Raw genomic sequence first — 27,093 nt, 5'->3', positions numbered from 1 at the left:
TTCTGCAATCTTAGGTCACATGCCTTGCATTTTTTCCCCAAGAACCTCTTTTCCCTTCTTGTTCCAACAATCAGTAAGATGAAGACATTAGCATTATCATTCTTCCCTCTCCTTTTGAATGAAATTCTGTCAAGGATAGAGACCATCTTATGAGGGGGAATCAAGACAAAATGATGGAGATATTTTGTGACCCTTCTCATTAATTTTAAAATTTTGATTTGGATGTGGAATGTGAGTGAATCATTTTCCTTTAAAGATGACATACTTTTTAAAGAGTTGAAATGACAGGCTAATGGGTAAAAGCTTCATAATAATCTCACCTGTCTGTGAATAGGTAGATGTGTACAGTAATAGAATTTTGGGGAAAAATAATCCAAACTTTTAAGCAGATGGAATCTAAATTCCTTTCTGATTCAGAAATGAGATCTAGGTTTCCCTAGTAGCCCTTTCCCTTCAGACATTAGCCTAATGTTAGCTTAAGCAGCTTACAAAAAACCCAGGAATTATTGTAATGATTTCTGGACATTAAAAAGCAGTTTTTATTCTTCTGTTGAAGAACAAAAAATGTGAAATAACACATACATAGGATCTTCTCCCCCCTCTCTCTGAGGAAAGAATGGGGTGCATATAAAAACAGCTTTGATTCCTAGGGTCCTTTAAATAAATATTTGCTGAGTGAATGGGTTTTGATTTATAGTGGGCTAACAAAGGATTGGGGGAAATTTTTTTTTAACTTTTAAAGCTGAGCCTTGTAGATACTTAAGCTCTGCAAAAAAGTCCCCGCTGCCCCTAGACAGAGATCTAGCCTGGAAGGGCTGCTCTTCTGATGCAGGATGGAACTTCCTCTAAGTTTGTGATCATATCAGCCGGGATAAAAATGCTGCCGACTAAACTAAAATGCAACGATTTCTTGTAATGTAGCATTTTTATTCCATACTCAGTGAAAGAACTCTTTCAGGCTCAGAAACAGGTGATTATGTGTCAATCTGGAGCATGCATAAGAAGGGAACTACAAAATTGGTTAAGGTGTTCCGAAAACTTCACATTTTCCTTTTTTTTTCTTCAAAGGTTTTATTTATTCATCTTCAGAGAGAGGAAGGAAGGGAGGGAGAAAGAGAGGGAGAGAAACATCATTGTGTGGTTGCCTCTTGAGCACCCCCCACTGGGAACCCTGCCCCCAACCCAGGCATGTGCCCTGACCAGGAATTGAACCAGCGACCCCCTGGTTCACAGGCCGGCACTCAGTCAACTGAGCCACACCAGCCAGGGCAAAACTTCACATTTTTCTAAATCACATTTTAAAAATCCTCACCTGAGGATAAGTTTTTTTTAAAATTGATTTCAGAGAGAGGAAGGGAGAGAGAGAGAAAGAGAAATATCAATGTGAGAGAGAAACAAGGATCAGCCTCCTGCATGTGTCCCAACCACGGTTCAAACCTGCAACCTAGGTATGTGCCATGACCGGGAGTCGACGCCGCGCTCTGGTGTACGGGAGTGACGCTCCAACCATGCCCCTCGGTCCCTTTTGGAGTCCGTGTTGAACGGCTGTGGTTTTCCATGCAGTGTTGTCTTTGTGCCACCAGAAGTGGTGGTGACGCATCAAGACTTATAAGCGCTCCACTATTGAGTCCAGGGATTTGTTTTTTAAAGATTTTATTTATTTATTTATTTAGATAGAGGGAAGAGAGAGTGAGAAGCACTAATGTGTGAGACATACATTGATGGGTTGCCATGTACACGTCCCCAACTGGGGACCCAGCCTGGCCTGCGACCCAGGCATGTGCCCTGACAGGGAATCCAATTGGCATCCTTTGGTTCACAAGGATGAACCACTGAGCCACACGCCAGGGCTGAATCCAATATTTTCCCCCAAGCAACTGGTCCTATTTTTGCAAGTTTCATGCTAGCACTTTCTTGACTTACCCAGAAGAGGTTAATGCATTCTTTTCAGGTTACATTCAGGATTCATTTTCCTTCTTCACTATATATATGTATTACTGAAACTTAGAGGGGTTGTAATTGACTATAACATTGGGAATAATAACTCAGACATCTCACGTTTTTTGGAGGTGTGTGCATTAGACTTATCATTTAACTGTTCAGATATAGGTTTCCAAAGTGCATTAAGAACTAATGTACCTGGTGAGTAACTCAGGGGTCTAATAGCTTTTAGCTGGTCCCATATTTCTCTTTGCTAAGTGCCAAAGAAATCTCTTTTTGGTCCTAGGAAAATCTCCCCTCTTTTTCTAGGACTTTTCAAGTCTGCAAGACTCCTATACCTGTTAATTCCCTTCTCTTAGTTGTGGATTTTATTAAACAATGCCCTCAATTCAGATGAAAGAAGGACGATGTGAACGGCTATCTGTATGTGCTGTCGATTAAAACTATGTTAATACAGCCCCCTGGCCATACGAAGAGCACAGTTTGTAAAACGCATCCTGTTTTCAAAGATGTTGAAGTGTAAAAAAAATGTGTGTCTCAGCATCTGTGAAATAACATTATGTCATGGTGGCTGGGTTAATGTATAATGAATTTTCTTTCACCAATTCCAAGGTTAAGATGTGGAAAGAGTTTGCCTTAAAAAAAAGTCAGTGCTTTTGTTTGTGTCTTAACAAAATCTAAAGGGGTGATAAACCAAACAGTTGCAAAAGCTCAGATTTAAAGTGGAAGAAAGAGACAGCAGGGGAAGCAGGAGCTGAAATATACACAAAGAATGTAAACTATGAATGCAAAAGCAATGGACAAGTTAAAAAGGGGGGGGGACAGTCACAAGCTTATTTAAAAAAATGATAATTATAGCAATTACTGAAGAGCAAAGTAGCTCATTCTATGATTATTTTTACATAAGACATAAGCTCTCCAAATAGAGACCCGCTCTCTCCATTTTAGGTATGATTATTTTCCTTATCATAGATTATAATGCATTCAGTAGCGTGATGAATTCGGGCTTGTGTCCCTCATTACACTAAGCTGTTTTTGCACAAAATTATATTCGCAGTGGGTGGTACAGAATATCACTGAATAACTGACTTGGTTTTGATTAATATTCGTAACCCTTTCGTGTGCACTGTAGGTCTTTGAATACCTAACCTCCCTAAGCATAGGTTTTTTTTCATTTGTCAAAAGGGTGTAACAGGCTTCGTTATAAGATCTCATAAAGGGTTGTCCTGAGGATGAAATGCAAGAATCACACAGAAACCTTAAACACCAATCAAGCGCTCATTAAACAGCAGCTTTTGTTAGATGCAGCTCACTGCGGAAAAAACACCGAAACAGCGCAAACGACTAGCCCCTCTGAGCCCATTTTCTTTTCTGCAGCTCATGTGTTGCTTTGCATTGGGAAGCATTTTCTATCTGGTCCCTCAGATAATAAAACCTTCGTGTGTATCTCATGTCCTAACCGAGCTATAAGCCTGGTCATTTTGTTTGAAACAGGTTTGATTTCACAAGCCTGGAGTGGGGCCCTGACCCTGGAGGAAGTGTTCGCTTTAAAAGATGTCGGGGAGGGGAGGGTTGGGGGCGGGAGGAAGGGGGCTCCGGCGCGGGGGTGGGGGTGGGCTAGGGGCGGTCTCGCTGTCCCTGCGTCAGAAGGGGCCTTGTTTTCGCACCTTCCCTGACGTCAAACCTCAATCGGGGCTGCAGCGCGGCGTTGCCCCTGGAGGACTACGTGGGCTGAGTCGTGACTAGGGGCCCAGGTCCGCGAAGTGACGCGCTCACTTCGCTTCTCCTCTCGCACAGGCGGCAGAGGCTGGTGGCTCCTGCAACTGGCTCCGCGGGCAGCAGTCAGCAGGCGCAGGCGGCCGCGGCGCTCTGGACGGCTCGGGGGTCTGGGCACCGCCATGGAACCGGAATAGGAAGGGAGCGAGCCCACCGGTCTTCGGCCTCTACCGAGGCCCGGAAGGAATCAGGGCGGCCTCCACGGAGGTGAGAACGGCGGCGGGGGCGGACGCGGAGGAGCTGGCCGAGTCGGCGCGCAGCCCGGGCGACGCCCGCGGGCTCTGTGTGCGCGGCCGGGGGTGGGGCCTGTTCGCTTCGCGCCCCGGGCGCCTTCTTCCTCCCGAGGGACGCAGGGACCGCTTGCCCGGCTCCTGCACCCTTCTCGCAGGTCCTCGGCTTCCCCTCACCCCAGTCCCTTCCTGCTCTTCCTGCGCGAGCGGGGCCGGTGTCTCTGGGCTGGGATCACGGTGGCTGGGACGTGGGGTGGAGGTGGGGCGCGGGCAGCCTTGTGCTTCTGTCGGGGGCTCTGGGTCGGAGGGGCCCGGTGGACGAGGCCTTGGGCAGGGCCCTGGAGACGGGGAAATCTGCGGAGGTCCGATTTAGGGCTTTGTACCCTCGGGGAATTGCACGGGCATCTGTGGGGTCCAGATCCGGAGCCACCTGTCTACAAATTCCTTTCCCCCTGTGCCTTGCGCTGTGTCCAGCTGCCCCCAGAACTAGGCCTTTACCAGTCTCCTGCAATTAGAATTTATTTTGGAAACGTTAGGTTTTTGTATTAACGATTATTTTACTATCGCCATGCAACAGTTGTGTAAATCTGGTCAAATTACGCCGTTGTCATTACGTGCTCCTGAAAAGGCCGTTTCCAGCTCCTAACATTATCCGACGCGATGATTCTGGTAGCGCATGGAAGAAATGCGTAGAGAGAGTGGCCCTCAAGGAACTAAAACGTATTTTTACACTCAGAATAGAATTATATTTATTTTTTGGAGCAAACCGTGTTTGTACTATAGGAAAAAACCCGCTGAAAAAGCCCATAGCAATCTCATCTTCAAGAGCCACTATTAACTATTTGGGGTTCATAAATTATATTCGTGTGTTATATAATTGTAAAACTAATGTAATATGCTCTCCCCTGCTTTTTTTTTTTTTACTAACTACATTGAGGACTTTTTCTACATTGATGCATAAATATCCCTCCACTGCCTTCTCAACTTGCACTGATCTGGACCCAAAGCGTAGAAAGCAGCGATTTTCTTCTCCCCTGCACCTTGGCCAATGGTCAGTCTTAGTAAAGGCACTTGTTAAAGACTTGATAAAATATCGCAGTTATGGCCAAGATATTGGATAGAAATAAACTGAACACAGGGTAACAACCATCTTCTACAAAATATTGTTTGCTCTGCTTAATATTTTGAGGCAGTGTTTTTTCAAATGGCAGTTTTCAATCTATTGGTAAATTGTGAAATTAATTTGGTGACTCATAACTAGCACTTTTTAAAAAACGAAATAAAATAGCATAGAAAATACTGGGATGCATTACATTACACAGCACGAAGGTATTGTTTTGCAAAATGTGTGTGTGTGTGTGGTGCATGTATACCTTCGTGTGTGTGTGCTGGATTGTGTTATAAAATGTATTGCTTTCCTGTGTCTCGATGTTTAATTTTTTTATTTACTTTTTTACATTTAATCTTTATTGTATTTTTCCGTTACCATTTAATCCCTTTATATCCTCCCTCTCCCCAGCAATCCACACCGTTGTCCACGTCCATCAATGCTTTTTCCTTTTTGCTCAACACGGTATTTAATTTTGAGTCACTAATGCAAGGTATTGTCTGCATCCAGCTTGGAGAATGGAGCAATAATGCAAACATCAGTTTTACTCTCTTCTTTGGAATACGTGACAGTGTTTGTTGCGGCAAATTATATTCCTAATTATTTGTTTTCACCTAATATTAAAGCAAGTAATTAGCATACCTGAAAATGCAGAGAGGAAGCATTTTATAGCAGTTAAAAGGTTAAGAGCACAAACTGCTCAGATTGACCTAGGGTCAAATCCCGCTACACTGGTCATGGGTGTGTGCCCTGGAACAAGACGCTGCTTCTCTCTAAACCTCAGTTTCTTGATTGGTAAAGTGGGAGATACCAAAACACCAGTCTCAAAAGACTGTTTGATATCGAGATGACAAAATGCTTTGAAATTGTTGACATAGTGCCTGGCCTAGATTAAGTACTCACTAAAAACTAGCTATTATTATTTTAATAAGACTAAACTGAGGTATCCAGGATAATGCTTGTCACCAGAGGTAAGTTGCAAATCAGTTTAACATTGTAAAGAACGGGACACTGAACGAGGATTTTTAACATACTGTTTGGTCATTGTTTTGTAATTGCTTCCCAGTCGTATCCCTATTCCCAGACAGGTAATTTAGAGCATAGTATTTTATTCAGGAGACTAAATGCCCTTCTATTGTCTTTCCTAGTAAATCGGTGTCTCTCTTGTCAGGCTGTTGAAAATTCTTTCCCTTAAAGATTCTGGTTAGCTTTTAATTCAACGCTGAAGGCAGCTTGAGAAACTCACACACAACTCTGAACTCATTTCGACAACAGGTACAGGTCTCCAGTGTGCAAGAAACCGTGTCAAGAAAATAAACGCAATTTTATTTCGTTTTTGAGTCAGTTGTTCTCAAGTTCTTTCACTCAGTTCACTGTGCGCTGCCCTGCATCGTTTCCTCGGTTTTAAATGTCACATAAATCAGTGAACTAAGAGTGTGAACATTGTCATTTTTATAGCATTGTTATATTTATGAAAAATAAATGCTTTGGACTAAAAATGAGGCTTTTGCAAAAATACTTAAGTGGGTGTGACAACTGTAAAGGGTTGGACAAAATCCTAAGCTGTCCTAATAGTGCTCTCAGTTTTGAATGTGTCTTTAAGTTCTTGTTCTGCTTTAGAGAACGAGAAAATGGAAACTTGAGTGTATATGATTATGATGGAGATTTTGAAAGAATGGAAAAAAATGACTTGGAATTCTAGCTGTCCTATGCACAAAAAATCCTCAGTGAAACAAACAAACAAAAAAGCCTAATTTGCCCTTAAATCAAACATATATACATTTCTGTGTTTTAATTTAGATAATATAGTAAGTATGTGTGTATTTTTGAAATCATCTTATTGACTTTTTATTAAAAGTTCACCAATTACTCGGTCTTGTCAGATGATAGGACCTTTTTTTTTTGTTTTACACTAATAAAATGAAAGAAATACTATGCAATCATTAAACATTCTTATTAGGAATTATAATATATAGAGGTGCTTCTCATACAGAATAGATTGAATAGTATCATTCCATTTTTATAAAAACACATTCTTTTTTCTTGTTTAGAAAAAAGAATATATAGTATATGTTAATGGTGGCTGCTGGGATTATGGCCAATTTTTATGCTTTTTATTTCTTTAGTTTTATTATTGCATTATAATAATATTTTTCACTTTTATACTAAAAATAATAAGTCACGTTTTTAAGGGAAAAGATTGTATTTTTCTAATTTGCAAGCATAATGAGCTTAAATCTTTGCTCTAAGGGATTCAGATTCTTACATGGATATTTTGGAGATAAACTAATTTCTCTAATATTCTAGGAAGTGGTACTGAAGAGTTTAACAGTTACATTCCTTTCCCTGCAAAAAAGCTCCCTTGTGTAGGAAAAAACCATTGTTCCAGAATTTTCTTAAAGCAGTCTTTGAGTGTGGTATACGGCTTTTCAGAAAATTTCCATAGTACCTTCAGAAACAGTGTAGATTCTTTAGTCTGCTTTTAAATTGTATCATGTCAACACTCACATCATCTTTTCTTGCTTTATTGCCCATGAATTCTTCAAAAAAACTTTGGCTTTAGCTGTGCTTGTCAACTGATTATCTCCAAATAAACCTTGTGCTTTCTTGCTTTTGTACTTTTGCTTTTTTGTTACTTGGGATATCTTTTCCTGACCTTTGTGTAAGCAAATTCTACCCATTTCCCAATTTCCAACTAAAAAAAATGTACCAACCACGACATCCTGACCCTTCAGTTAAAAGCAATTAGTATTTATTATTTGTGCCCAGGAAATTCTCAGATACCACCTGGTATTTTTTGCATTAATTTCCCATTTCCATTTTAAACTTCTTATGAGCAAGAGAGATTTTCCTGTATTTCCCTCTATCCCTTAAATCTCCTACCGTGGACCCTTACACAGGATAGGCGCTCAACGTATTGATCCCATTCCTTGATTATATATCGGTGTCACCAGCTCTTTTGAGTCAAAGCATGGGCATTTTTTGTTAACCAGTGATCCTGGATAATATAGTCAACACTACGCCCACAACCTGTGGAAAAATAAAAAAATTGATAATTTGGCTTAAGTGTCAATAAATATAAATAGATGATACATAATTCGCCGTGTCTTTCATTAGAACTAACACAGGAGGTGAGAGTTGGGTGGTTAGTTTAGAAACTAAACTTAATTTCACATAGATGGTTCTTTTAAATGTTTCTCATGCAGTTTGTTTTGGGTTTGATGGTATCTTTGTTCTTAAAGTTAGAGGCACAGTTTTGCCTGACTTTTTTTACAGCTGCTATTCTTGGACCCCCGAGATCTGATGTCTTTGATGGGGCTCACATGGGCCATCACCGCTCCTCGGCTCCGGAGCATCTTAGGAGGTCGTGCAGGATTTAGTGAGTCATAGTGTGTGATGTGCTCTGTGTTCAAAGGTTCATATTTTTGCTCTTCTTGTTAGAAACCTAATTGTGTCACTTTTTAAACTGAAATATGACTTGGAGGTGTTTATTTGGCCAATGGCAGACACTTATGGAGCTTATCTTTTTAAAAAATCATTTTATTTTAATTTACAGATGTTTGCCAGGACTTGTATGGCTGAAGTACCTGCCCTTTTCTGCTAAGGTAAATGATTTGTTTCTTCATAAACATATCGGGTACTGGGAGAATTCAGAGTTTATATAAAAAGACCTATTCGGGGGATATGTCTTAATGTGATAGAGTCCCAGACACCAAAGAAATGATGCCTTTAAGTAAAAAATTTTATTAGTACATTAACAAGATGACCTATATTATTGGTTCAACCAATAAAAGAACCATCTGGGAGCATTTTAAATATGCATAATATGCATGGGTCTATCTCTCACCAGCAGATTTTTCAGGGTGGGGAATTTTAAAAAATGCCAACAAGTGCTTCTGATTCATTGTCGCTCTCTGTCATTGTAGCATGTATATGACACAAGAGTTGATGGAAGTAGCAGGTGATAATGCCATGCGATTTGAAGGACATAAGGGTTACAGATTTTAAAAATATTTAAAGTATTTAAATTGTGTGTGTGATAGTACCTCCATACTTTCACTTTGCCTGCCATTCAGTGAATGTTTTCATTGTATTTTAAATAAAGCACATGAAGTAAAAAAAAGTTTAAATAAAGGTTTTTTTATTTAATGATTTTCAAAGTTTACGTTTAAGCTCTAGGGGTTTCTCAACCTGAAAATGACTATATCTGTAAATGCAACTTTAAGCTCAGTTCATTTTGTTCCTTCAGATTATGAATGAAGTAAATTAATGGAACTAAGACCAAATTACAAGTAATTTCTTATACTTTATTTCAGAGGCTGGTTTTAACTGATTCATTTTCCTCCTAAGTGTGGGAAGTCAAAAAGTCAAAGTTTTTCATAATAAAAAATAATAGGTAAGTGAATGTTACAACATTTTAACTTAAAGAAGCTTTTTTTTTTGTTCTCATCTTACGGGTTTTGAGGCTCTGATTTCATTGTTTAAAGATTGATTTTGATGAGTACATTTTTTTCTGTTGCAGGGTCATCCTTCTTATCAGAAATGTTCATAATATTTTATAGGATCATTCTGTATATATTTTCCAACATACAGTGTTTAAAATAATTAGAATTAAAAACATGATAAAATTATTTCTTACAGTTCTAGTTTAACTTTAAGAGAACAAAGCAAAAACTGTATTGTATTGAGTTTGTTATTGAAGTAATCAACATACACACTTTGTGTCAGAGGATGAACTGGCTGTGTATCAGAATTACCTGAGAATTCCCCAGATCTAGACTCTGTTTCAGCTCTACAAAATCAGAATTTTGGGGGATGATTTTGATATTCATTCTGATTTGGAAACCACTTCAGTATATAATATTGAAGGATTATAGTTTTAAGGGGTAGAAACTTAAAAACTATATGTAACAAAATCTCGTTATACCAGTTGGAAAAAATTCCTCATCTGTTTGGTTTATGTAATTGTCAGAGAGAAATGCTGTGTGTTTCAAAGACTAAATTAGTTGTTATTTTGAATTTCAGCAGCTTTGTTGGATAAATTATTATTTCAAAATCTCTTTCTGGACTAAGCAGAAAATACAAATGGCATCTTTACTCTCATGAGAGAGAATTAGATGTTATATATGACACTGGCTCTTTAAGTAATTTAGGATTTTGTGTAGAAATATAATGGGAAAATTCATGAGCCTCATTAGCATATGTTAAATATACTATAATAATAACTTAGAAGGAGTAATTTGTCTTTAAAATTGAGTAAGATATCCTCCAATACTGAATCAGTCCTAATAATGCTAACAAGTTAAAAACTTAGCCATCTAGGCTTCAGTTATTGGCAGCAAGTCCTGTTTTAGATGTACAGTATCATCTCCACTCCGCTCATGGGTTGATTTCATAGCTAACGTGGAAGGAAGCCTTATCTATTTTCATAATTAGGAGAAATAAGAGTGGGTAGGACTCAAGAGTGAATTTCTGTTCTCTGATATTAGCATAGCAAGTTTCCTTGTGATAGCAAGAATTGTGATTTCACCATTTCTTTTTCCAGTTTGAGAATTCAACGAGAATACCTTTGGACTTTGGTTATTCAACATGCAGAACAGACAAGGATATTGCAGCTATTGCTGTGTGTGCTACGGCAATCTGGACCAGGTGAGACGATCTTGTTAGTGTGGTGATTACGCCTCAAAGGACTTGGTAGGGACTTCCTCTTTTTTTACATTTTATTCAGTTTATTCATTCCTGGAACAGATCCTAATAAAAACCTAGTAGTTGAAAGATACTGTTTAAGGTTCTAGGGATATGACCATCCGCAAAACAAGGTCTTTTTATTTATGGAGCTTACATTACAATACAGTAAAACAGAAAATAGTCATATAAATTTAGTACACAACATGTCAGATTGTAATAAATGTTACAAGGAAAATAAAATAAGCAAAGGAGTGCCATTTTTAGATAGGGTGGCTAGGTGAGGTTAGGGAAATAACGTTAGAGTTGGGATTTGAAGGAAGTGTGGGAGTCGGGCTTGCTCATCTCTGGCAGAGGGAAGAGAACACAGGACAGAGACCCTGAGAGGTGGGTGGGTGGCGCGCTAACGACCCAAAGCCAGGAGGCCAGGGCGGCTGCAGTGGAAATAGGGTGGCGGTAGGAGCGGGCGTTGAATGGCAGGGGAAGAATGCAGAGGATTAGATTCTGTAAGACATTGTGAAATAAGGTAGGGACTTTGAATTTAATGCTTTGATGCACAAAAGTTTTAAATTTTGCTATAGATGAATTTAGCTTTTTGCCCCTTTTTGTGGCTTGTGTTGTGGGTGTCACAAAGATTGCCTAATCCCAGATCACAAAGGTGTATGCCTGTGTTTTTCTCTAAGCGTGTTATAGCTTTCTTTAGCTGTCCCATTCAGCTCTTTTAAAAATATTTTATTTATTTATTTTTAGAGATGGGAAGGGACGGAGAAAGAGATAGAAACACCAATGTGTGGTTGCCTCTTGTGTAGCCCACACTGGGGACCTGGCTCACAACCCAGGCATGTGCCCTGCCTGGGCATCGAACCTGTGTGTGACTCTTTGGTTCATAGCCCACGCTCAATCCACTGAGCTACACCAGCCAGGGCTACATTCAGATCTTGATTCATTTTGAGTTAATTTTTCTTTATGATGTGACTTAATGACCCCTTAAAAGCCCTGTCTCCAAACATAGTCATATTGGCAGTTAAAACTTTAACGTATACATTTGTGGGGTATAGGCTTCAACCTGTAGCAATTATAATTGATTGCTTTTCAGATGTGAAATTAATTTTGCATTCCTGGGATAAATTTCACTTGGCCTTGGTATATAATCTTTTTTTCTATGTTACTGAGTTTGGTTTGTTGCTATTTTGTTGAAGATTTCTGCATCTATAGTCATAATTGTATCATAGGTGAAGTTGTGATCTAATGAAGCTCTGACGCTGCTAATACTAAACTTTTGTGATATCAAACACAGGTTTGTAATATATAAAAATTCTGCTGTTTAGTGGCACTTGTTTATTGTCTAATAGTAATCACATAAATTCATACTAAGGATGAGGTTTTATTATTGATTTCCACACCTTTGCCTTTTGAAAATAGACATACTTTTTAATGCTGTTATAAACATGGGGAGGCAGATAATAAGTCTATGACACGCATCATTTTTTGCATAAATCATCCACATCTCTCCTAAAGAGATTTAGAGAGACGTAAGTATTGTATCTAAGGGAAAGTTACTTTTATAGATTTTAGATGTATGTTTTAGAATTGCTTTATGGAAAGGGGATATTGGTTTCCACTTCTACTCTCACTGCTGAGTATTACCCATTTAAAAACATTCAGTTTCTTTCTTCCCTGTAGCATATATCTAGTCCTCAGCACAGATACTTGACTGCACAGAATAGACAACGGATGGGTTCCAGTAGTTTGATGGAACGTTTCTTGCAGGACGTACTGCGGCACCATCCATATCATTATCAAGAGAGCAGGTAAAGTCACGGAATGGAATAAGATTAGTGCATAGTTGGCATACATTACAGTAGATATTTGTGATAACGCTTCAGTGCTTCATAAAGTGAATCTCTGAGTCAGGGAATATAATGTGAAATTTTATCTAGTAATTTTCCTTTGCAATCGTATTTTTTTATTTTTCCTACTTTAAGTAGCACATTTCACTACGCACTCTATGGACTGTATAATACTTCTTCCCAAATAAAAGTTTTAAGGCAGCAAATAATTATATATCATTCAGGCGTTTGATACGTATGTTAAGACTAAGCACAGGAAAAAGGTGGCAGCACAGATGGCTTTTAAAAGACGAGTAACAGAAACACTGGTGGCAGCAGAGTAAGGGCGGTCAGGTTTATACGCCGTTTACACAATTTGTGTTTATACACACACACCAGGAGTGGAAGAGAATGCTCCCTTCCTGTCGCTCTCGCCAGCACTGGGGTTATAGCAGTCTCATTTTGTTCTCCCCAACACAATAGGCCAGAAAAGGGAGAGCTCTTACTTTTATTACTTATGAGTTAAATAGAACTTCTGTCTTCATGTATTTATTAGCCATATATTTATCTTCTGAATTGTTCATATACTTTGCTTATTTTTCTATTGAACTTTTTGTATATTTTGGATTTGTATGCAATATTTATGGATACTAGTTCTTTGTATTTTAAAGATGTTAAAAATATTTTTTCAGAATTTGTTATATTTTTCAATTGTGGGTCTCTTTTATGATATAGAAATTAAACATTTTGATATAATCGGATCTAAGGGGAATTTCCCTTTACGATTTTTTTCTTTGTCTTTTTTTATGCCCATGTTTCTTTTAAATATTTTTAATCTTCCCAGAATTAAAAAATAGGGTTTTATTTATTTATTTATTTTTAGAGAGAGTGGAAGGGAGGGAGAAAGAGAGAGAAACATCAACATGTGGTTGCCTGTCACGCACACCCTATTAGGGACCTGGCTTGCAACCCATGCATGTGCCCTGACCAGGAATTGAACCAGCGACCATTTGGTTTGCAGGTTGGCACTCAATCCACTGAACCACACCAGCCAGGGCACTTCCTGGAATTTTAAAAGTCTGTGGTGTAAGACAGCATTTCTACTTATTTTTAAATAAATTTATATTAATTATCTCCACTGATATATAATATCACCTGCAACATAAACTAAATTTCTAAGTTGTTATGTGTATCTGTATATTTGGTTGTTGAATACAATTTTCTTTCCTTGAGTTTTTAAATTCTATGCCAATACAACATTGTTTAATTATGTTTATAAGCTTTCTAAGCAAAAGTTAAAAAATTTTTTTTCTGTCTTGCTTTCTTGTCTAGACATTTTAGCCTTCTTAAAAATCAGCTCTTGCTTTATTTTTGCTTTCTATTTATTGGTTTTTCTTAATTTATTTCTTTGGTTCTTGGAGGAGGAATTTGGTTATTCTTCTATCTACTTGAATTAGGTGCTTATTTAGTTAATGTATATGTACTAATTCTTTTTTAATGGAAGGTTTAAAAGTTTGAAGTTTCCATTTTGACATCTCATGAATTTTTATATAAGTTCTTGTATTTATAGATAGTTTTTAAAATGTTGCTTTTTTAGCATGAGTTATAGAAAAGAGTGTTTTTTTTTACCTCTAGTCATTAAATTTTTTTAAAGGGCTTTTTGTTTTGCTCGTAAAATTAGTTTAAAATGAGTAGAAGTACAGATGGTGCTTTAGTTGTTAACGTCAAATGTACACATAAAAATATTGATGTAAATCTAAGCATATAAATGATGATTCCTAACCTTTTGGGGACTTTTGCTAGCTTACTGGATTTTGTGAATCTGCTTATCTTTCTTTTCTTCATCTCTTTTGTTAGCCAAATGATACAAAGCTAATTTTATTTTGAGAATGTTATGATAGTCTTTAAGACAAATGGAGATAATCTACCACAGGCTTCTGAAAAACTAGGGTAAAGTGATTACTATACTCCAATTTTATTGATTAGAATTCAGAAGTATGAAAATTATGGAAGTTTTTTGGCCCATCATGATATTATTTTAATAGCAGTGTTAACTTTTTAAATTTACAAATGCCAAAAACATTATCTTAATACAATTATGGTAATTTGGGGGGGAAGCATTAGTAATGTCTATGACATTTTTAAAAAGTTGCATGTAGCCAACACATATGTGAATATTCTTCTAATCTTCCCAGTGCAATTGTGGCATCTCTCAAGTTGAAAAATAGTTAATAAAAATGTTTTTAGGTGATAATCTATTTAAACTTGTATTTATTATTTTAAATAGGCTATATATATATTTCAAGTGTATTTTATTGATTATGCTATTATAGTTGTCCCATGTTTTTTCCGTTTATCTCCCTCCACCCCACCCCACCCTCTAGCGTTTCCTCCTGGCGTTCATGTCCATGGGTTGTACATATAAGTTCTTTGGCTTCTTCATTTCCTATGCTATTCTTAACCTCCCTCTGTCTTAAGTGGACTGTATTTTTACAGAATATTTGGGAAGATGGGACAAATAATTTTTACATACCCCCTCATTTAGTTACCTATTACTAATATCTTACATTAGTATGGTACATTTGTTACAATTAATGAACCAATGTAATATAGTAACTGAATTCTGTAATTTATTCAGATTTCTGTAGTTTTTACCTAATTTTTTTTTGTTTCAGGATCCCATCCAGGGCAATCATATTAAATTAACTTGTCATGTCTCTTTAGACTCCTCTTGGCATTTTTAATTTTAGTAGGTATTACGAAATTGTTCTTCATAGAGATTAAACTAATCTGTACTCCTACCAATAATGTATTAAAGTGGTGGTCATTGCAGCCTTGCCAAATAATGTGTTAAAATAATAATAGTTAATAATTACTATTTTCCAGACTTAAAAATAAATTCTTTGCCTTGACTGGTATGGCTCAGTTGGTTGGGTGTCACCCTGTAAAGCAAAAGATCATGGGTTTGATGCCCGGTCAAGACACATGCCTGGGTTATGAGTTTGGTCCCTGGTTGGGGCATATATGAGAGGCAGCCAGTCGATATTTCTCTCTCACATTGATGTTTCTCTCCCTCTCTAATTCCTTCCCTCCCTTTCCCTCTCTTTAAAAATAAATGAATAAAATCTTTTTTAAAAGCTCTTTACATGTAATAACTAATTTAATTCTCAAAACAGTCTCATGAAGGAGCATTTCCAATCAAGACAGAGGTACACATGCTTTGCCTCCTTGCACAACCACAAAAAGAATTACAACTAACTCAAAACAAACAATGCCCATTACTGTCAGAGAATTATGCTGTATGGAAGTCCAACAACCAAGGATTTAAAGAAGCCATATTCATCCTGATGGGTAGGAGGGGTGGAGATATGGATACAGGTAGAGAGGCAAGGAGATGAGGTATGGTGGTGGAATAGGCAGTCTCACATTCACGTGATGGACAAAAATTGGGAGGGATACCTTGGGAGCTAGTGATCCTAGCCCCAGGCCACTGCACAGCCAAGGGTTCCAGTGTTGGGAAGATAAATCCCCATAACTTCTTGGTGTAAAAACCAGTGGGGTTTGTGTCAGTGGAAAAACTGCTGGATCTTTCGGAAATGCCTTTTATAGGGCCTACACATTCTTAGAACGTACATAAATCCACCCACTCTGGGATTCAGCACCAGGGCAACAGCTGGAAGGGTACCCTTGCATAGTGGGTGAAGTGACTGGAAATGGGGCAAGTACTGGGCCAACCTCAAGAAGCCAGTCAGCGGCATTGTCTCCTCTCTGAGCGCACCCCACACCCACAGCCACAAAGTGGTGAAGTGGGTTGCCCCACCATGGCTATTCCGTAGAGCTCTGCCCCACTCAATTTACAGGTGCCTTTTTTGGTAACACACCATGCTACTAAGGGAGTCAGTGCAGCTCTAACTAATATACAGAAACAGACACAGGGAGGCTGACAAATTGAAGAAACAGAAATATGCCTCAAATGAAAGAACAGAACAAAACCCTAGAAAAAGAACTAAATGAAACAGAGATAACCAGCCTTTTAGAATCAGAGTTCAAAACATTGGTTATCAGGATGCTCAAAGAACTCATTGATTACATAAATACCATAAAGGAAGAAATGAAGTTTACACCAAGTGAAATGAAGAAATATTTACAGGGAACCAACAGTGAAGGGAAGGAAGCTGGTATTCAAATCAACGATTTGGAACATAAGGAAAAAAGAAGCATTCAACAAGAACAGAAAGAAGAAATGAGTTCAGAAAGAATGAAGATAGTATAAGAAGGCTCCAGGGCATCTCCAAATGTGGCAATATCTGAATTATGAGGATGCCAGAAGAAGAGGAAGAATAGGAAATTGAAAACTAATTTGAAAAAATAATGAAAGAAAAATTCCCTAATTTGGTGAAGGAAATAGACATACAAGTCTAAGAAGCACAAAGAGTCCCAAACAAGATGGGCCCAAAGAGAACCACACCAAGATGCATCATAATTAAAATGCCACAAGTTAAAGATAAAGAGAGAATCTTAAAAGCAGTGAGAGAAAAGCAGAGAGTTCCCTACAGAGGAGTTCCCATAAGGCTATCAGCTGATTTCTCAAAAGAAACCTTACATGCAAAAGGGGGTGGAAAGAAGTATTTAAAGTCATGAAAGACAAGGACCTACATCCAACATTATTCTATCCAGCAAAGCTATCATTTCAAATGTGAGGGCAGAGAAAGTGCTTCCCAGGTAAGGTCTAGTTAAAGGAGTTCATCAACACCAAGCCCTTTTTATATGAAATGTTAAAGGGACTTGTCAAAGAAAAAGATGATGAAAAATGTGAACAGTAAAATGATAACAAACTCATAACTATCAACAACTGAACCTAAAAAAGCAAAAATAAAAACAAACTAGGCAAACAGCTAAAACAGGAACAGAATCACAGAAATGGTTAATACATGGACGGTTAACAGTGGGGAGTGGAAGGGGGAAGAATCGGGGAAAGGTATAGGGAATAATAAGCATAAACAGTAGGTACAAAATAGGTGGGAGGTTAAGAATAGTATTGGAAATGGAGAAGCTGAAGAACGTACCTGTATGACCCATGGACATGAACAAAGTGGGGGATGCTGGAGGGAGAGGGGGTGCAGTTTGGAGGAGGATAAAGGAGAGAAAAAATGGGACAACTATAATAGCATAATCAATAAAATATACTTTAAAAAATGAAAGAAAAACAAGCATAGTTTTTAGGTATAAAATAAACAAGGAGGTGTTAAGAACAGTATAGGAAATGGGAGAAGCCATGGAACTTATATGCAAGTTCCATGGACATGAAAAAGTGGGGGATTTGCTGAAGTGAGGGGGCTACTGGGTGGAAGGGTGCAAAGGGAAAAAATTGGGACAACTGTGATAGCATAATCAATAAAATATATTTTAAAAGCAATTAAAAAACAGACTCATGTTTTTTTGGAAGGAGGAAACTAAAGAAGGCTAAGTAATGTGTGAAACCTTTTGTTATTTAGTGTTCTGATACATGAAAAGTGATATATGGCTTTATTTACATATTTCTTATATTTAGGAGCCATTTGTGTTTACTAAGTAGCAATTGGTAGCGTTACCTCCATCTTCTGCACTGATTACCTTCCTGAGATAACATTATACAGCCTGGTGTAATGGTCTTAAATTTTTGTCCTCTAAGAATCTGCCTCAAGATAAAAAGAAAATAACATTATGTCTTAACTTAAACATTTTAAGCAAATATTAGAATATTTTAATGATTTTTTCCCTTTCTTTTTAGATCAAGACAAAATGAGAGACTTCTTAGGAATAATGCATCATCTTCTGAAGTGGTTCCTGTAGATGATTCTGTTTCTGAAGAAATGGCTGATAGTGCTACTGGAGTCAGAGGAGAGATAGCTACCAAAAGTTTTGAACCTCTTGGAGAGTTGTATTCTAGACCTAGTAAATCTCAGGAGTGTACACAGGGTGTTTCAGTTCGACCATCAGTTATTCAAAAATTGGAGAAGGGGCAGCAGCAGCCCTTGGAGTTTGTTTATAAAATGGGGAGTGGCCTGAAAGAATTAAGTCCAGTAGGTGTTGGTCAAGCTACAAATAATGGACAAAACTTAATACATCCCTCAGTGATTTCTACTGCTCCTGCTAGTCGTTTACCTGAAAGTTCTTATGATCGACCACGTACAGCTAATACTACTAGGTTACCACTAGCAGCCCATTCGGATTCAGTTAGAAAATGTGATCCAAACAAAGTTGACAGGTCCATTGACCAGCCAGACAGGGGCTCTAGAAATCCCATGCTCTCATCCCGTCTAGAAACTTCTTCAGTTTTGTATCAGAAACCTAAAGAATCCAATAGGAAATCTGTATGTATAAATACAGATAAATTGATTTTGCAGGGAGATGTAAAACCTCGTGGTAAAACTTTGTCAACTGGCTTTAAATCTCATGCTTTTATGGGTACTGAGGGCTCCTTCAAATGTGAATCTCTTTCCAAATTAGCAGCAAAGCCAGCCATCAACCTGAATAAAACTGATATACCTTCTAATAAAAGAATCTTTGAATATGCCATTCCAAAGCACCATGAGAAATTGTTTTCTAATATGAATCGTACCCAAGAAGAAAAGCATGTGGTTTTAAACAAGTCAGTCATTTCAAGGCAGAGGAGCTCAGTGAGTTCTAAAATGGAATATGCTTGTGGCTCTCCTCAGTCAGTGTCTGATCGACCTGAAGAAGCTGTACAAGACCTTTGGAGTGGGGAGAGAATTGACCAAGAAGATAAGGCTTATGAATCTAGAGGTTCTGAAATGAATTTTGATTGCAGTTCTTCTTTTTATTTACTAACTGACCAATCTAAAGTGACTGCTAAAGAAATAAACCCTTCAAAGGAAGTACGTGCTGATTTGCAGCATAAGAGTAATAAATCTTGTGTTTCTGAAATAAGTTCTGATCATGATGGCCCTCTTCAGCTGGCCACCAACCGAACTCATGTAATTGTTAAAGGTAGTAGTGTTCAGAAGGCAGTGCCTATTCGCCTGGTTGATGAAAGCTATGATTCTAGTGATTCTGAGATGAATTTTGATTGTGATACCTCACCTCAGCCAACTGCTGACAACCCACAACAGCCTGCAAAAGAAGTAGACCTTCCTAAGGAGGCACCCGTTGACTTGGTGGATAAGAACTATGGCTCTAGTGGCTCTGAAATAAGTGCTGATTCTGTTTTACCACTTCAGTCGGTGACTGACCAACTCCCAGTGGCTGTCACTGAAACAGAGCCTCAGAAGAAGGTTCCCATTGGCTTGGTTGATGTGAACTATGGATCAAGTTGTTCTGAAACAAGTTTTGATTGTGATGTTTCTCTTCAGTCAGTAATTGTCCATCCCCAGCTGGCTAATAAAGAAAGAAATCTAAAGGATAGGCATGTCTACCTGAAAGATAACCACAAATCCAGTAGTGCTAAAGCACATCTTGATTGTGGTATCTCTCTTGAGACAGTGACTGATGAACCTCAGAGGGCTGTTGAAGAAATAAATCTTCCAAAAGAGAAGAATGACCTTGTGGATAACAACTGTGAATATTATGGTCCTGAAATGAGTTTTCACACTGATGGTCAGTTAGTGGATGACCAACCCCAAGTAGCAGTTCAGGAAGTAAATTCTCAAGAAGTAGTTATTGACCCACAGAATAAGAGTGCTAAATCTAGTGTTTCTGATCTGAGTTTTAATTCTCATGCTTCTCTTTATCAGTCAGCTAATGAACAACCTCATGGAGCTCTGGGTGAAATAAATCCGAAAGAGTTAAATGTCGACATGGAAGTTAAGAGCTATGGGTGCTCCAGTTCTGAATTGACTTTTGAGTCTGATCCCCCTCCTCTGTCAGTTACCGAGCAATCTGAGCTGGATGTTGAAGAAATAAGAAAAAGGCACATTAACTTGGAAGGTGAGAGCTCTGGGTCAAATAGTTCTGAAATAACTTTTGAGTCTGATATTCCTCCATGTGCAATAGCTGACCAATCTCAAGTAGCTGAGGAGGAACTTAGTGATCAGGAATATAAAAGTTGTGAATCTTGTGTTTCTGAAACAACTTTTGATTCTGATATACCTCTTCCTTCAGGGACTGATCAGCCTGAAGTAGCTGTTAAAGAAATGATCATTCAGAAAGAAGACTGTGCACACGTAGGAAGGAAGAATGATGAAACCAATGGTTCTGAAATAAGTTTGGATTCTTATGTCCCTCCTCTTTCAGTGACAAATTCTCCTGGAGTACTTGTTAAAAGGCCCAATCTTCAAAAAGAAGAAAAGGAACACTTTGAAAGTAAGGAAAATGAACCTAGTGGTTCTGAATTAAGTCTGAATTATGGTAGTTTTCATTCAATGATTGGACATTCTGAAGATCCCATTAAAGAAGTAAGTCTTCAGAGAGAAGAGCATGTACAGTTAGAAAACAAGAATAATGGACCTGATGTTCCTGAAATCACTTTGAAATCTTATATTTCTCATTTAGTGACTGATCATCCTGACAGAGCTGTGAAAGAAGTAAACCATCAGAAAGAAGAACGTGTAAACTTACAAGATAAGGGTAATGAATTAAGTGTTTCTGAAACAAGTTTGGATTTCGGTATCCCTCTTCATTCAGTGATTCAAAGAACTGACGTAGTTCTTAAAGAAATATGGCTTCAGAAAGAAAAGCATGCTCAATTTGAAGGTAAAAGCACTGAATTTAGTGGTTCTGAGATAAAAATAGATTGTGATGTTTCTCATTATTCAGTGACTGAACCTCAAGTAGTTGTTAAAGAAGTAAATGTTCAGAATGAAGACTACGTTTTAGAAAACAAGAATGATAAATATAGTGATTCTGAAATAATTTTGGGTTCTGATATCCTTCCTCAGTCGATGCCTGAAAAATCTCAGATAGCTGTTTTGAAGGAGGACCATGTTGACCTAGAAGAAGAAAGTATTGAATCTAGAGGTTTTGAAATAAATTTGGATATTGGTCCCCCTCATCATTCAGTCATTGAGCAATCTCAGCTAGTCCCATTGAAGGAAAAACATGTTGATCTGGAAGACACAAGCAGTGAATCTAATAATCGTAAAGTAAATTTTGATTCTGATGATCCTCTTCAGCCATTGACTGAACAATTTCAGGAAGGGATTAAAAAAACAAACCTGTGGAAGGTAGAGGATGTTGGCCTAGAAAGTAAAGTTGATAAACCTGATGGTTCTGAATTAATACAAGATTCTGATGTTCCTCATCAATCTGTGCCTGATCAACCTGAAGCATCTGTTAAACAAATGAACCTTGAGAATGAAGGTCATGTGTACATGGAAGACAATAACAGCCAATATAGCAGTTCTGAAATGAGTTTGGATTCTGATTTCTTGGCTCAGTCAACAGTTGATCAGCCTCAAATAACTATTTTGGAGAAGGAGCGTGTTGAGCTAGAAGAGAAGCACAAGAAATCTTGTGGTTCTGTAATAAGTTTTGACTCTGATGACCCTCTTCAGTCAGTGGCTGACCAGGTTAGAGAAACCGTTAAAGAAATAAGCCTTTGGAAGGATGAAGTTGACGTGGAAGAGAAGAGAGAGAAATTTAAGGGTTATGAAATTATGTATGATTCTAATGTCCATTTTCAGTCAGTGGCCAGCCAAAATGAGGAAATTGTTAAGGAGATCAACCTTTGGAAGAAGCCTGTGGACTTGGAAGGTAAGCTTGTTGAACCTAGTGCTCCTAAAATAAGTTTTGACTCGGATGAACCTTTTCATTCTGTGGCTAATGAAATTCAAGAGGCTACCACAGAAATAAGTCTTCTGAGGGAGGGACATGTTTGTCTGCATGATAAGGTATATGAACCCAATGATTCTGAGGTAATTTATGTTACAAATGTCCCTCTTCAGTCAGCGATTGAAGAACCGCACATTTTGCAAGAGGAACATGGCGATTTGGAAGATAAGAGCAATGATCTTTGTGGTCCTGGAATAAGTTTTGCCGCTGATGATCCCCTTCAGTCTGTGACTGACCAGCTGGAAAAAGCTGTTAAAGTGAGTCTTTGGAAGGAAGACTGTATTTACCTAGGAGATAAGAGCTATAAACTAGGTGATTTTGAAGTACGTTGTGATTCTGATGCTCCTGTTCAGTTAGTGGTTGATCAATCTCCTGTGGCTGTCAAACAAATAAACTCGCAAAAGAAGGATCATAATGACCTAGAAAATAAAAACTGTGAACCCAGTGTTTGTGAAATAAAATGTGATTCTGGTATTCATTTTCAGTTGGAAGTTGACCAACCTCAGGTGGTTTGCAAAGAAATGAACCTTCAGAGGGTAGCGCATCTTGGCATGGAAGAAAAGACTAGTGATTCTGAAGTAATGTCTGATTCTGATGTCCCTCTTCAAATAGTAGTTAATGAATTTCAAGTGTCAGTCAAAGAAGCAAATCTTCAAAAGATGCTGCTTGTGGATGTGGTGACTGGTGATAGTGATTGTGAAATGGTTTCTGATTCTGATGTCCCATGTCAGCCAGTGATTGACTCACCCCAAGTGACTGTTGAAGGAATTGATGGTATAAATACAAAAAATTTTGATTTAGAGGGTGAGTGCTGTGACTATTGTGATACTGAACTAGGATATGTTTGTGAAGCCTCTCCTCAATCAGTGTCAAACCAATCCAGAAAGACTTTTAAAGTAGTAAACCAGAAAAAAGACTATATTATTCTGGAAGAGGCAGGCTGTGAGTCTTATGGTTCTGAGATAAATTTTCAAATTGATCCCTCTCATCAGTCTGTGACTTACCAATCCCCAGGGTCTGATAAAAAAAAGGCAAAATATATTGACCCAGAAGAGAAGAGCTGTGAATCTAATAGTACAAAAAAAAATTATAAATGGGAAGACACTTCTCAGCCAGTGACTCATCAACTACAGAAAGCTGACAGTGAAGACAACTTTTGGAAAGATCCGGAAATTACTGGTTTAAAAGAAAAGAGCTGTGAATGTAGTGTTTCTGCTGTAGATTGTAATGCCTCTCCTGAGTCAGAGGTCCTTCAAATGGCTGAAGAAGATAACCTTTTGAAGTTAAAACCTAGAGATCTAGAAAACGTGAACTCTGAACCTTGTGGTTCTGGAGTGAATTTTCAACAAGATCCCTCTCTTCCATCTGATACTGACCGTCCTCAAGAAACTGTTAATAAACCAGACCTGTTTAAGAAGAAGACATCTTTTAACATGAAAGAAATGAAACGTGATTCCCATTCAAGCTCTGCTCCAAAGGTTGAGTCTGTAAGGAAGCAGAAAAAAGCAAAGGCAGTCATAGAGGAGAAGAACACTGATGAACCAGTTCTTGAAGCCTTGCCTCACGTCCCGCCTTCATTTGTGGGGAAAACGTGGTCTCAAATAATGAGAGAAGATGACATGAAAATTAACGCGCTTGTGAAGGAATTTAAGGAAGGTCGTTTCCACTGTTACTTTGATGATGACTCTGAGACCAGGAAAGTAAAAAAAAAAAATTTGAATGAAGAAAAAGTGATTACCTCGGCTGACCTTAATGACACCGCATTTATTCAAGTTCTATTAGACTGTGATTACAATATTGATGACTTTTCAGTAGCCTTAGATAAACCTAGCCATCATCCTACAGAAAAGAGGCCTTATGAACAAACATGGCGAGTGGCTTCTAGATGTCAGGCTGTAAAAGTCAGCCATGGAACTCAAACCAATCTCATGAGTTACCTAGTGACAAAAGGAGTAAGTGGACAAGAGGAAGACTCGCCAACACTGAAGCGTTTACTTTTACACAACAACAGAAAACCAAAAAAGAAAATCGAAATTGGAACAGTTGAATTTCTTGAATCATATACTAACATTTTGAAGCCTTTGCACCCCAATGCCTTAGTCTATGTTCTTTCTTCAAATATTAAGCTGAAGGAAGGTGAATCCTTCAACTTCTCTAAAATAAGGCACCGTAGTGACAAAAACAATCAGGACTTTAGCATACAGTACAAGTATAAACCCAGTTCCTTTAATTATTATGACCCATTGAATAAACAAATAGTAATTAATCCTCCTCTGAACATAGAAGTACCAGAGTCAGACAAGAATAACTGGGTTCAAATTCATTTTAGTGACCTGAACCCCAGTGTAGGAGATGACGATGCTCATGTACAAAGCTCTACTTTAGCACCTTTTATGACATTGTCAGTAAGACATGAATTAATGTCACACCAGGGGGCCAGTAGGCCTCCAGTATTTTTGGCAAAATCAGATATCTTGAATTCTAGTGAAGTTCCAAAGAAAAGTAATTTCCAGTTAACTCTCTTAAATGGCGATGCTGCCAAAATTTCGCCAAAATCAGTGAGAAATGAGTCTTTAGAAAGTAAAAAGAAAGTTCAGAGAAAGAAGGTGACAAGTAATAAGACAGGTTTACTCAAAAAAATTTTCAGACCAGCACTTCAGCAAAACACCAGAATCACATCAGAAAAACAGTCAATTTGGATTCAGACCAAACTAAGTGATATAATTAGAAAGTATATTTCAAAATACTCTGTTTTTTTGCGTCGCAAATATCAGTCCAGGAGGGCTTTTATTGGAATGCATCTTAAGAAGAAAAAACCTGTTGTCAGTAGATTAAAGAAGGCAAAGAGACCAGCCAAACTGCTTTCAAAGTCAGTACCGTCAGCTGGTGCTGAAGAGCAGTTAAGAGCTACAAAGAGCCCTCCTCCCAAGCAACCTGTGCAGGATTCTTCCCGCATTGCAGGAGCTAAGAGGAATGGTCGTAAAAAACGCCCCAGAAAAAAACAAAGAAAGCGTCCTAAACCTGTTAAGATATATGATTTGAGAAGTTTATATTCTCAGGTGCCATATTCTGATAGAATGATGACCCGACTATTACACAAATTGTTGCTCAGTAAAGCAAAGCAGAAGTATTTGTATTAAAGCTAGTTGAGGATTCAGAACTTCAGTTGAAATATATTTGGTACATAGTACACATAGCTCTCCCAACTTTGGAAAAAAATCAATCTTCAACTATTTTGCTACAGACATCATTTTTTCATTATACTATAATAAAAACTTTTATATTATTTTAAGATTAGTGTTTAAGGTCCTTTTTAAAAAAAATCTAAAGATCCTTTGTCTATTTGCTATAGAAGAGCTTCATCTTAATTTGTCACATAAGTTAGCACGGTATAATTTTCTTCCCTAAATCAAGTCCCTCTTACTTATTTTTTAATGATTGTACCTCATGTCAGTAGGTTATAATATTGCAAGAATTAAAATGGCAAACATTTAGTGCTATTTTATTTTTACTTTTTAAAAATTGGAACAAAGACTATATACTTAGATTCAGTGTGTTTCAGGGTGGTGTTGTCAATCCCATGGTCTGACTGGATAATTAAAAAGAAGAAAATATAACAAGTTATCTCAACTTTTCAGTGGGGTTGACAAATGAGATATAATTTCTTTTAAAAGCATTCCAGAGAGTGAGATTCCATAATCCTTAATCCAGATTTTAAAAACTGCCTGGTAATTTTATAAACATAGCACAAACTCCTCCTGCTTTATTAAAAATGGATCTGCAAGTCTCTACCTTTCCACATTTGGATACATGCACATATACAATCTCTGTAATATACAACCTCTGCTTTCCTTTAGCATTATTGTGAGGGGAAAATGATCTCACCAGTGTCTCTGTGCTTTTCCACCACCCGTACCTGGAGGGTTTGGTGGTTTAATATGAAAATCCAGATGATTTTATGGTCTTTTAAAAATATTTTAGACATTACTATGTTATTTTATAATAGCTTGAACTAAAATGATTGGTTTGGCAATTTGGGCAGACCATTAATTATTATTAAAAATTACTTATAATCTTGATATCTGAAAAGCTCTAATAAAATTGACAACCCAAGTGGAGGCCCATTTGGCAAGTGCAAAACTCTATTTGTACGTTAGTTTGGCTTTCTGTAAACTCGCTATTTTAATAATTCAAATAAAAGATGTTAAGATATGCAGTTTAGGTCTAAGATCCTCAGAGAATGTTTAGATTCTTTATTCAGGGACACTGGTTGGGCTAGTACAGATGTGTCCAATTATCCTTAAGCCAGGGATTGTGGATCCTTTTCTGTCATTAATGTTAAAGGAAAACATGAATTTCAACTATATTGTATAAACCATATTTGATTGAAGCTATATCAGTGTACCATGATTTCAGAGATAAAAATGTGTTATCTTAAAATTAAATATAGTGTTGTAACAGTTGATTTCTAAATGTAGTTTTAATTCAGGGGCCATTACTTAACCTACGAGTGTGTTATGATGGTATGTTCTAATTTCTTCTAAATTTAAAATAGTAATTATATTGTAAAATGGACAAATGTTTATATTTCTAGTTCTAAAGCAACTTTAACCTTGCCTCATATACAAATATTTTAATTTTCTTTCTTAATATATCACTGTGTGTCACTAGTTTAAAATAATTGTCCAATTTTAACTTAGGAAGGATACTGTCCTACTGATTAGGAAGTAGACAAAGAGCTTACATACAAAAATAT

At 37.6% G+C, this 27,093-nt stretch overlaps 1 protein-coding gene across 3 annotated transcripts; it reads left to right on the top strand.

Annotated features, from left to right (window-relative positions):
• The first annotated feature begins 3,685 nt into the window (after positions 1–3,685).
• On the top strand, positions 3,686–25,582 carry ZDBF2 (zinc finger DBF-type containing 2). Of its 3 annotated transcripts, XM_037166051.2 has the most exons (7): positions 3,686–3,924; positions 8,612–8,660; positions 9,372–9,451; positions 10,601–10,704; positions 12,424–12,551; positions 18,340–20,495; positions 20,670–25,582. In XM_037166051.2, the coding sequence occupies exons 4-7, from the start codon at positions 10,645–10,647 to the stop codon at positions 25,475–25,477; spliced, it is 7,152 nt and encodes a 2,383-aa protein (XP_037021946.2). In that variant the 5' UTR covers positions 3,686–3,924; positions 8,612–8,660; positions 9,372–9,451; positions 10,601–10,644; the 3' UTR covers positions 25,478–25,582. The 3 variants fall into 3 exon arrangements, with proteins under 3 accessions (XP_037021946.2, XP_053521144.1, XP_053521681.1); XM_053665169.1 differs by having other exon boundaries at positions 18,340–25,582; XM_053665706.1 differs by lacking the exons at positions 3,686–3,924; positions 8,612–8,660; positions 9,372–9,451 and adding an exon at positions 11,973–12,037 and having other exon boundaries at positions 10,650–10,704.
• The last annotated feature ends 1,511 nt before the right edge of the window (positions 25,583–27,093 follow it).

The sequence above is a fragment of the Artibeus jamaicensis genome, unplaced genomic scaffold, assembly GCF_021234435.1.
Source record: "Artibeus jamaicensis isolate MK-2021 breed Jamaican fruit bat unplaced genomic scaffold, CSHL_Jam_final contig_1015, whole genome shotgun sequence".
Taxonomy (NCBI): Eukaryota; Metazoa; Chordata; class Mammalia; order Chiroptera; family Phyllostomidae; genus Artibeus; species Artibeus jamaicensis.
Note: the sequence above shows the minus strand (reverse complement) of the source record. Positions and strands in the feature narration are given on the sequence as shown.